Source organism: Ctenopharyngodon idella, chromosome 8, assembly GCF_019924925.1.
Source record: "Ctenopharyngodon idella isolate HZGC_01 chromosome 8, HZGC01, whole genome shotgun sequence".
NCBI classification, from domain to species: Eukaryota; Metazoa; Chordata; class Actinopteri; order Cypriniformes; family Xenocyprididae; genus Ctenopharyngodon; species Ctenopharyngodon idella.
Window position 1 is genome coordinate 1,650,122 of NC_067227.1, and position 12,326 is coordinate 1,662,447.

Here is a 12,326-nt window from a genome sequence, read left to right on the forward strand (position 1 = left end):
GACACAATTTTCACCATTCGATTCGATTACGATTTCGATTTGATTCGATTCAGTATCAATTATTTTGGATGTGGTATATCAGTTACAGTACATGGCAAATTTTCTAGAGGAAAAAAATCTCTCAACTAATGCTGTAAACTACACATGAGAGTCAGTTAGTACTACATTACTATAATATTGAAGGTTAAAATTTACCTATTTATATAAAAACACTTAAATTACACTCAATTATGTTTTTTTTTATATAATAAATAAAGTTTAGAATTACATAATCATATTTATACTCCAATTCGTTGGAATATACTTCCAATTTTTTTTAATATAAACATTTAAATCGTGGCTGTCATAACTGATTTGTTCAAACATGCATTAAATATTGAAGAACATTATAATGAATATGTAACGGTGCATATCTATATTTATCAGAATGCTGCTTTCTAGAGTTCACTTTTCTAGCTGACTAACGAATTTATGGTCACTGAATATGTTTTTCTGAGGTAAATGTGACGTTACGTGACATTGTTTACAAGCTGTTTTATTGACGTATTTCCGCGGTTGAAACACTCAGCGAACTATTACACGAGACATGATTCGGATTTCGGTAAGTTGTACTGTATATTTTAACATACCTTCAGATGTTTATTCATGTGTATTTTGCGCTGTAACTGGTATTAAAGCGGAGGAGAGGATGTTCACATGCGCTCGTGCTGCCGCTTCTCTTTAACTGAGGCGATAAAGCGATCTGTCACGCCACATTAAACAGCGCCAAAACGGTATTTATTTTTTGAATCTCATAATAAGATGGACGTCATTTGAAATCTGAGACTTTGCTTCATAACAAAAGTAACAAAGCACAAAGATTATTGCAATTTATTGGATGGGGGCGTGCTACATGTTTTGTTCATTCATCAACTGAAAACAGACTAGACTAATCGATTCTTGGGATTTAAGAATCGATATCGGTTCGTAAAAATGAGAATCGATTAAAATCGAGAAATCGATATTTTTTACCCAGCCCTAGTATTTTCACTAGTGAAATGTCACCATATAGGCTGCCATTCAAATTCAATTGTTAATATCAGAATTGATTTCTTACTAGTTGAAATTCCAATTTCACATATCAGAAATACAATTCTTACTAGTAAAAATCATAATTTTTGATATCATTAATTACTTTGTTACTAGTGCAAATATCTATTCTTGATATGAACAATTGAATTGCTACTAGTAACAATGTTAATTTTTGATATCAATAATTTGATTGTCACTAGTGACAATGTTAGTTTCTGATATCATGAATGTTACTAGTAAGAAAGCCATTTTAGATATCTGAAATTATATTGATATCAGAAATAAATTTTCAGATATCAAAAATGATCATTTTTACTAGTAGCAATTCAATTGTTGATATCAAGAACTGACATTTCAACTAGTGCCAAATTAATTCTTGATATCAAAAATTCGCATTTTTACTAGTAACAATGTAATTATTGATATAAAAAATTATGATTTTTACCTGTAATAATTGTATTTCTGATATGTGAAATTGGAATTTCAACTAGTAAGAAATCAATTCTTGATATCAATAGTTGAATTTGCAGCCTGGTGACATTTAACTAGTGAAAATACAATTACAGATATCAAGAATTCTAGTTTTTACTAGTGGAAATGCAATTCCTGATATCAAGAATTCATATCTAGAGAATGAATAAAAGTCAAAACGGCTTGCCATAGAGCAGGGCTGTCACGATAGCAGATTTTTCACTACATGGTTCAGGTAATTCATTGATTTGTAAGTGTTTTCAGAGAGGTCCCCTGGTGCATTTATATGATAAATGTTTAGTGAAATACTGCTGTTGTCACTATGTCTTTGATTAACTTACATAGATTGTGTCATATGTTTATGATTGTTTATGATTCAAACATTTTGCTGATCTCACAGAAGAAACTAACTGAATGAGGCAAATATACAGGGCTATGGTGCAATAGAGCGCAAGAGTCTGGTTCTGGAAGTGCACACTGATTGAATTCATTTTTCACTACATGATTATCGTGGCCAAAAGAATTCACAATATCGATATATCACAATATCTATAGAAATCTTGAACAAAATGCTATCAGTCAAATTTAGCCTTTCCTTGTGCTGTGATCAGCTCTTTCACTTCACAGCACCTCTGGACAGCACACACACACCAATAATGTGCTTCTCCTTTTGTGATTCAGATATTGAATGTATACGACAACACAAATGAATATGGCCATATTATGTGACCGAAGGATTTTCAGGTGAAAGATAAGCTGCGGCTGTTGCTATGACAACAGCACTTTCACTGGAGGTGAGTGTTACCATAGATACGTAGGCCTATACATATCTATATGAGTTTTACATCCAGACAACAGGTTGGCGAGGCTGAGGTTTGATTCGTTCAGGTAATTCATTGATTTGTAAGTGTTTTCAGAGAGGTCCCCTGGTGCATTTACATGATAAATGTTTAGTGAAATACTTCTGTTGTCACTATGTCTTTGATTAACTTACATAGATTGTGTCATATGTTTATGATTGTTTATGATTCAAACATTTTGCTGATCTCACAGAAGAAATGAACTGAATGAAGCAAATATACAGGGCTATGGTGCAATAGAGCGCAAGAGTCTGGTTCTGGAAGTGCACACTGATTGAATTCATGGTGAAAAACTACATTACCCATGATGCTGTACAGAAAATCCCACCAATCAGAGAGTAGCGTGAGCAAATTGCGCAAAAAGTGCTTGCAGGGAACGCACACTCCCATGAAGCACCGCTAATGATGTTATCGAGTCGCTCTTGCTACGCTCTCAAGATGCATATTTTGTAATAAACTTAAAATATACAGTTTCTAGATATAATCAGCATCTTTAAATGAATAGTTTTGTATTTCTCCATCGTTTTTAAAGTCACCATGAAATCAAAATTTACAATTCTTACTTTTTTTACCGAATATTGTAGTATTTATTATAAATGAATTATCCATAAAATCATAATTTTTACGGTATATTTACACAACACTGTTTTTAACTAAAAACCTAAAACTTTTTATGCATTTTGGTCATTCATTTACACGGTGTTATGGGGGCCTGAAAACACAAACTTGGGTTTCAAAGTACAGGTTTTTGAAAACGACACCATTATTGTCTCCATGTAAACTACAAAAATGCGAATTTGTGAAAACATATGCGTATTACGTGTTCAGTCTAGGCGCATAGTGTTTCTTTACAAAGACATCTTTGACATCTTTTGACACTACTGGCCTGGCAGCAGAATACAACATTTTTAGTCGTCTTCATGGATCCCTGTGAATAGGGATCGTTTTAACAACATTGTCATCTACAAAAAACGCAAAGGAAAACCTTTTCCATTACATTGTTGTTGTGTAAATGTACAAACCCGATTCCAAAAAAGTTGGAACTGTACAAACACTGTACAAATTGTGAATAAAAAAGGAATGCAATAATTTACAAATCTCATAAACTTATATTTTATTCACAATAGAATATAGATAACATATCAAATGTTGAAAGTGAGACATTTTGAAATGTCATGCCAAATATTGGCTCATTTTGGATTTCATGAGAGCTACACATTCCAAAAAAGTTGGGACAGGTAGCAATAAGAGGCCGGAAAAGTTAAATGTACATATAAGGAACAGCTGGAGGACCAATTTGCAACTTATTAGGTCAATTGGCAACATGACTGGGTATAAAAAGAGCCTCTCAGAGTGGCAGTGTCTCTCAGAAGTCAAGATGGGCAGAGGATCACCAATTCCCCCAATGCTGTGGTAAAAAATAGTGGAGCAATATCAGAAAGAAGTTTCTCAGAGAAAAATTGCAGAGTTTGAAGTTATCATCATCTACAGTGCATAATATCATCCAAAGATTCAGAGAATCTGGAACAATCTATGTACGTAAGGGTCAAGGCCGGAAAACCATACTGGATGCCGTGATCTTCGGGCCCTTAGACGGCACTGCATCACAAACAGGAATGCTACTGTAATGGAAATCACAACATGGGCTCAGGAATACTTCCAGAAAACATTGTTGGTGAACACAATCCACCGTGCCATTCGCCGTTGCCGGCTAAAACTCTATAGGTCAGAAAAGAAGCCATATCTAAACATGATCCAGAAGCGCAGGCGTTTTCTCTGGGCCAAGGCTCATTTAAAATGGACTGTGGCAAAGTGGAAAACTGTTCTGTGGTCAGATGAATCAAAATTTGAAGTTCTTTTTGGAAAACTGGGACGCCATGTCATCCGGACTAAAGAGGACAAGGACAACCCAAGTTGTTATCAGCGCTCAGTTCAGAAGCCTGCATCTCTGATGGTATGGGGTTGCATGAGTGCGTGTGGCATGGGCAGCTTACACATCTGGAAAGGCACCATCAATGCTGAAAGGTATATCCAAGTTCTAGAACAACATATGCTCCCATCCAGACGTCGTCTCTTTCAGGGAAGACCTTGCATTTTCCAACATGACAATGCCAGACCACATACTGCATCAATTACAACATCATGGCTGCGTAGAAGAAGGATCCGGGTACTGAAATGGCCAGCCTGCAGTCCAGATCTTTCACCCATAGAAAACATTTGGCGCATCATAAAGAGGAAGATGCGACAAAGAAGACCTAAGACAGTTGAGCAACTAGAAGCCTGTATTAGTCAAGAATGGGACAACATTCCTATTCCTAAACTTGAGCAACTTGTCTCCTCAGTCCCCAGACGTTTGCAGATTGTTATAAAAAGAAGAGGGGATGCCACACAGTGGTAAACATGGCCTTGTCCCAACTTTTTTGAGATGTGTTGATGCCATGAAATTTAAAATCAACTTATTTTTCCCTTAAAATGATACATTTTCTCATTTAAACATTTGATATGTCATCTATGTTGTATTCTGAATAAAATATTGAAATTTGAAACTTCCACATCATTGCATTCCTTTTTTATTCACAATTTGTACAGTGTCCCAACTTTTTTGGAATCGGGTTTGTACCTTTAAATTCATGTGCTTCGTAATCTTTAATCAAAATAACTTCCTCTACCTCTTGCAGCAACACCTCTTTGATGACGTGTTTACTGGTGCGAGGGCGGGGTAACCTGTCACTCACATGAGATCCATCAATAGCAAAACACAAGCATCCAGTCAAAACACACGAAAATTGTATCAGAAATAATTAATTTTATGGCACTTCGCATTTACCTTTGTAGTTTTTTTTATTATTAAATTTACAGTAGAGGAATACAGTCATAAAAAAATAAATCAATCTATAAAACAGAAAAATTTAATCTTTTTCATCTCATATCAAAAGTCAGTCAGGCTATCTTATTCAACAGCAGATATGTCTTAACAACTTTACGATTGTTCTTTATCGAGATTAAAGAGTTATGAAAGATCTTCCCAGCAAACACAAACGTTCCCCTAACGTTCTGGGAACGTTCTCTATTGGTTCTTTTTTTGCAACCTAAAGAGAACGTTCCCAGAACGTTCCCTGCAGGTTATTTTTGGTTCTTTTTTTGCAACCTAAAGAGAACGTTCCCAGAACGTTCCCTGCAGGTTATTTTTATTTTTAGATTTGATTATAACCAAACTATTGCAGATGATAGACCAATAGGCTACAGAGATGATTAAAGTGTTATCTTTCTTTACTGCGCGCCTCTGATCACGCGCTTCTCCAGCACGCGCTTCTGTCTTCCACAGAGAGCCGCGCACTCGCGTAATTTAAAAATTAACGGTCATTTCATTTTACTGACTGACTGTAACATTTGTTTATCGATCTCTTTATTGAATAATTATTTATAATTAATATATGTACGAGTGTAAATAGTGTGATTTCAGAGACATTTGACACTTAATTGAATACAACATTATGTTAACCGAGAAGTTTATTTTGTTTACCGACCAAAAGAGAGCACGTCCCGCTAATTCAGTGGTAAGAATTAATGTAATGTTATCCCAGTTAAAGTCACATAATTGTTATTAATTTTTTAATGTCTGTGAATAAAATTAATATTTAAAAAAACCCATATTGTGTTGAAGCCATTGTTTGTCGCTTAAGAAACGTAAAATCTGCTTGTGGCACAGTGATACAATTTACGAAATCTTACATATTAATGCATAAATTCGATTTTATTTAATCCTCCATAAGGATTATGTGCTCGGATTATTTATAATATATTTATATTGATTAAATAGCAGTTCAAAACAAAACATGGTCTGTAATATTGACGTCCGTTCATCCGTCTTCCGTGCCGCTTATATGGGACGCGGAGTGCTGGATGATAACTGACGTACAACAGGGTAAATTATATCGGAGTAAAAAGAGGTTAGGGGAACGTTCCGGGAACGTTCTGGGAAGGTTAGGGGAACGTTCTCCAAACCAACAGGGACCGTTCTATTTACGCAAAGAAAACTTTCCTGGCTAACCAACAGAGAACGTTAGGATGTATGTTCTGAGAACGTTCCCAGAACGTTCTGGGAACCATAAACTAACGTTCCCAGAACGTTCTGGGAACCAAAAATTGTTAGCTGGGTTTAAGTCCGTGGAAAACAGCCTACCATTTGGTGCAGTTGACATGTATTTTGCTTTGTGTATATGATATTTCCAAAATAAAATATCTCTAATAAACCAGTATCTCATTGCACAAACAAGACCATTGTATGTTTTTGTATCAATCTTGTAAAAAAAAAAAAAAAAAAAAAAACATAAATAAATAATGAAACTTCGGGACCAAAATAAATCCGTATAAGTAGGCTACATCTGAAAAATAAATGTAGGATTGTTTTTGGCTGCTCTTTACAGAGACAATATAATAGCGAAAAACCTCATTTTAATTTATTAATAAAGTCATTACAGGGATAATATCGACTTATTCATTTTAAATGCGTTTTTTTAAAGGTGACTGACTGTGACTGACTCAACAAGTCATTACTGATTGGCTCACGAGGCGCACGTGGTCCAAATGGACGTTTCGCGTAGGTTGCCATCTCCTCCAGTGTCGCGAAGGATGTTCGGCAGCAGAGGGCAGTGTCGCACAGGCAGAGCAGTGAAGCGTGCGAAGAACCTCCCAGTCCATCCAGTGATGTTTATTTCAGGAAACGGGACACTCAGTAAATACAACTACATTCTCAAGCGGTCCAGGAATCGCAGACGAAGGAAAGCATGCTGATGGTTGTGTGAAAAGCGCGTAAAGATGGTGTTTGAGTCAGTGGTGGTCGATGTCTTGAACAGGTTTCTGGGCGACTATGTGGTGAACCTCGACAGCTCGCAGCTCAGCCTCGGCATATGGGGAGGTACAGTAAATGTGCCAGCTGTCAAATCCAAATGTGTCTTTGCTGCTTAAAACGTGTTTGTGTAAATTCATGAATATAGACAACTATAAGTCTGTTTACGTTAAGCGTCAGCTCGACCTTACACTGGAATCTGAAAGTCGTGCTTTGACTTTGAGGACAGGTTTGAACATGCGTTTTACAGTAACCCTTTACTATAAGCTAACTCACTACTACATCCTTAATCTGCTCTGCTGGTTTATATCTATTGTAGGGATGTTGATTAACTCCACTGTCTAGTTATATTTGTTACTCTGAATTAGTATGATATTACCTTGTTTAGGATAGTTCACCCCACATGTACACTCATGTTCACTCTCATGTGGCTCAAAAATGTCCAGCTGCATTTTTACAGTGCAAGTAAATGTGGACCAGCTTCAAAACTATCCAAAAACTACCATACAGCTAATTCATGAGGCAGTTTTCACTTTTGGGTGAACTTCCTACTGTATAAGAGTGGAGACTTCCTCTACTTTTATTCTGAGATCTTCTATTTATATGCATTTCACTGGTCCTTGACTGTCAAAACAAGAGCATGTTCACTTTGACGTTAGTCAGAGACTATGACTACAATATCTTTACACGGATGTACCATTTCATTAAGTTTCTTTTATGAACATTACCAGCATTATAAATATGTGTCTTTTAAGAAACATTACTACTATATTCTGACAAAATGAAGAGGTTTAAAAAAAAAAAAAAAAAAAAAAAAAATGAATCTTTTATTAGTTTTTACTGCTGCATCCATACTTTTTGTCCATACCATCATATATTTATGAAAATTAACAGTTTGTTTAAAAAAATCCCTCATTTTAAGTGGGTCTGATTTGGGGCTGCACAATATTTGAAAAAAACTGACATTGTGATATTGTTATTCTGCTATATATATTGTGATGTGAATTATGAAAACAACTTAACCAAATGACTTGAATCACTCTAGAATGATTGGGGTGATTTTGTAGGGTAAATAATAAACAATTTTAAAGCATATATAAATAAAATATAAAGATACAAATTAAATAAACATTGCTTTATATTTTTCAGTTAAGTCTAACAGTATTCAGGTACAGAAATTGAATAATCAAATGTAAAATAACACTGCATATAGCCTTCACTGTATAAATTAAATATAATTAATCTTTGTTAAAGCTACAAAAGTGATTTTCTTTTTGTATTTTGTTGTTAGATTAACATTAATGACACAGACAGCAGCAGGTTTATTAGGCTGCTGTCACTTTAAGACCGATTGCACAGATCCAATATAATGATATGCGTAAGCCATAAGCGACGAGCATGTTGACATAAGTTTGCGTGTATGTGAATGTACAGAAAACAGTGTGCAAGTTATGAATTGAGTTCTCTTTTGCGTTTTCTAACGCTCATATGGTTTCTAGTTGCTTGAATGACAGGACCTAAAACACATGCAAATGATGAACTTTCACTGTATGATGGTTAAACTTTGCAATTTGAGAATCATGTGCGTATCAAACCACAATGCTTGGTCTGTACGGATCAACTACGATGCACAATATTGTTATCGTAGGCACTTCAAAATACTGTGAAAAAGTATTTATTACGAATTATTCAGATTTGTAGCATGCATTTTAAGAATACTTTACCCATCCACCGTTTAAATTGCACAAATCCGCTGTATGCTGCGTCAAAAAGGCCTGTAGACCTTGTTCACTGATGTGAACAAGCCCAACACACATTAGCAGCGCGTGGCGGAACGAGTGAAGGAGACGCACTGAATGAAAATGCATATTCACTCTCTGCAGAGGGCGCTGATGGAACAGCAGAAATGCAGCGGTTACCCCGGAAACATCCATAAACAAAGCAGCTGCGCTACCTTTTAATGTTTAAATATTTCAAACAGCCATTCAGATTTTTGTATTCAGTGTTCAGTGTTCATCACAGCACCAAATACTTAAAGAATTAAGCCTATTTATTTTCAAATCTAAACATTTTTATATTTTAATCTGGACTAGGCTTTGTTTGCATATGTTCTGATTCTGTTCATTCACACTTTACAATAAGGCTTCATTAGTTAACAAAAACGGACAATGAACAATGCTTTTAAAGCATGTATTAATCTTAGTTAATGTTAATTTCAACATTTAATAACATTATTAAAATTGTAACTGTATTATTTGATGGAGCTAAGCTAACATGAACAGTTATTAAACCTTTTATAATATGACAACACTTTTTTTTTTTTTTGCAAATTATTTCAATATTGTGATAATACCGTATACCGTGCTAAAAGCTTCAGCAATTATCGCAACATGAAAATTTGATACCGTCACATGCCTACATGTGATACGCAAAATCATATTTCTGACACCATAAAATGTCAACAACATTGTGAAATTTTCTGACTTTGATGATAATCAATAGATGGAGCAGAAAATCACTTAGAAACCATCCTGATATACAGCCCAGTAGTTCTTAAAGGATTAGTGCACTTTCAAATAAAAATTTCCTGATAATTTACTCGCCCCTATGTCATCCAAGATGTCCATGTCCTTCTTTCTTCAGTCGAAAAGAAATTAAGGTTTTTGATGAAAACATTCCAGGATTATTCTCCTTATAGTGGACTTCAATGGCCTCCAAACGGTTGAAGGTCAAAATTACAGTTTCAGTGCAGCTTCAAAGGGCTTTAAACGATACCAGACGAGGAATAAGGGTCTTATCTAGCGAAACGATCGGTCATTTTCTAAAAAAAAATCAAACTGTATATGCTTTATAAGCACAAATGATCGCATCAAAAGTGTTTCCACCAGAACGTGATTCCGTATTCTTCAAAAAGCTTACGCTGTTTGTCCTACACCTATCTTATTCAACTTACGGAGCGAACGCGGTGCCAGTTCCGTTTTTTCCATAAGTTGAATAGGGAAGGCGTAGGACATTCAGCGTAAGCTTTTTGAAGAATATGGAATCGCGTTCTGGTGGAAGCACTTGTGATGCGATCATATAAAATCAAAAAAAATTAACTGATATTTCTTTTTTTCCTCCTTAATAACTATTTTATTTTTTCTATGGTAAAGAACATACTGAATCAGAATCTTGAATCTTTTGGAATCATGGTTAATTATTTTACGATTTAACACTCCCAGTTTCTGTTAAAAAAAAAAAAACAACTTTTGAAATCAAGCAGAAATACTAAAGGAAATATGGGGCAATATGAGGCAATATTGTTGGGCAATGGCCTTTTTTAAGCCAGTAAGTTTGAGAATCACTGCTGTAGTTTCCATTCATTCATTGTACTAAATGCTAAATTCATCAACATTTATAATAACAGACTAAGACAAGGGAAAAGGTAAATAGGGATGTCCTGGAGGACCTTCCTATAGAGTTTTATGATATGCCATGTGTTTAATCGACTCACTGATAAGTAACTTTTAATACCACAGTAAATATTTGCTCAGTGATATGAATTATTTTAGATAAAGGCGGGTAATATGTCAGTGTTTCTTTTGCAGGTGATGCCATATTAAGAAACCTTGAGATAAAAGAAAATGCATTGGTATGTTGATTTATGTTTCACGTTATATATGTAATGACAATTTTTTGTGTGAAGAATATCCATTAAAGAAGACTTTCAGTGCATTTTTCTAATGCTTTGTGAACTAGTGCTCTAATGTGACTTTTATGTCTGTAACAGAGTCAACTGGACATTCCTTTCAAAGTCAGAGCAGGACACATTGGTAAGAGGAGACGGTACCTGACAGATGTTGGAGTTCAGTGTGTTGTGTTGATCTGTTTGCAGTGTACTAATATCATGATTGTTGACTTAAATTTGACTTTGTAAAACCAGTATGCACTGTCATAGCATAAAGTATGATTTTAACTCTTTCAGTGCTTATATCTGTCTTTGTCAGGTCGTTTGGAGTTGAAGATCCCTTGGAAGAACCTGTACACTCAGTCTGTGGAGGCCACGCTGGATGAAGTTTACCTGCTCATCGTGCCAACTGCTAGTAAGAGCTGCTACTTCAGCTAACCCAGACAGTTAAAGTGCCTCTATTATGCTTTTACAGGCATTACCTTTCATGTAGTGTGTAATAAAAGGTCTACAAGTTTTCAAATATCAAAGTGCAGATAAAAGGAGTTTTTGTCGCCTAAAAGAAAGTATCTGTTCACGCAGGTATAAAGTATGACGCAGAGAAGGAAGAGCGACAGCTACAGGAAGCTCGGCAGAGGGAGCTGCAGCGGATCGAGGAGACCAAACAGAAAGCTGCAGAAAAAGGTGCAGTAGATCATTTGAGCTCACTTTCCTTGTACGTGGAGACAGATGACATACATTTGCATTTGTGTCTTTGAATTCAGAGAATCCAAAGGCAGAGAAACAGGACACATTTGTGGAGAAACTGGTTACACAGGTGATCAAAAACCTGCAGGTGAAAATATCCAACATACACGTCCGCTATGAGGATGATGTGAGTACTTCTGACATTTTCTGCAGCTTCTTCTAGTTGGAGCTTTAATGTACTAAAATCTGTGATATATGTTCTTCTGTGTTTACATCTTTGAATGTGCTTTATCATTCATATGGCATGAAGTGTTGCAGACTTTTTAGTAAATTCTGTGTGTATTAGCGCTTAATATTTACCCTTACTTTCTCAATGTCAAACATGTTTTCAGGTCACCAATCCCAGTGCTCCGCTCTCATTCGGAGTGTCCCTGCAGAACCTCAGTCTCCAGGTGTGCCAGTAATTTCATGCAAAATAAAATAATTAAATTATGACTTTATTGGATGAATCGTATTTCACACCAAACTCAAGAAATAATAAGAGATAATAGTATTATATATATTTTTTTTTTGCATAAGGACAGTAAAGCCTATTTTCTTTTTTTAATATATTGATTTATATTATTTCTTAATAATATAAAATATAATAAGCAATATAGCATATTTAATAAATACTATAAAACTAAATATTAAACAAAAAATATACAATATGTTAATTTGA

At 35.2% G+C, this 12,326-nt stretch overlaps 1 protein-coding gene across 2 annotated transcripts in view; it reads left to right on the plus strand.

Moving 5' to 3' along the window:
- Positions 1 to 7,052: 7,052 nt before the first annotated feature.
- Positions 7,053 to 12,326, plus strand: part of vps13a (vacuolar protein sorting 13 homolog A) — a 70,401-nt gene continuing 65,127 nt past the window's right edge. The window contains exons 1-7 of one of the 2 annotated variants that reach the window (XM_051902399.1): positions 7,053 to 7,320; positions 10,839 to 10,882; positions 11,021 to 11,063; positions 11,238 to 11,333; positions 11,501 to 11,602; positions 11,683 to 11,792; positions 11,998 to 12,057. In XM_051902399.1, coding sequence (XP_051758359.1) covers positions 7,221 to 7,320; positions 10,839 to 10,882; positions 11,021 to 11,063; positions 11,238 to 11,333; positions 11,501 to 11,602; positions 11,683 to 11,792; positions 11,998 to 12,057 — 555 coding nt within the window. In that variant the 5' untranslated portion in view covers positions 7,053 to 7,220. The remainder of the gene's footprint in view (positions 7,321 to 10,838; positions 10,883 to 11,020; positions 11,064 to 11,237; positions 11,334 to 11,500; positions 11,603 to 11,682; positions 11,793 to 11,997; positions 12,058 to 12,326) is intronic. The other variant, XM_051902401.1, reaches the window with a different exon arrangement.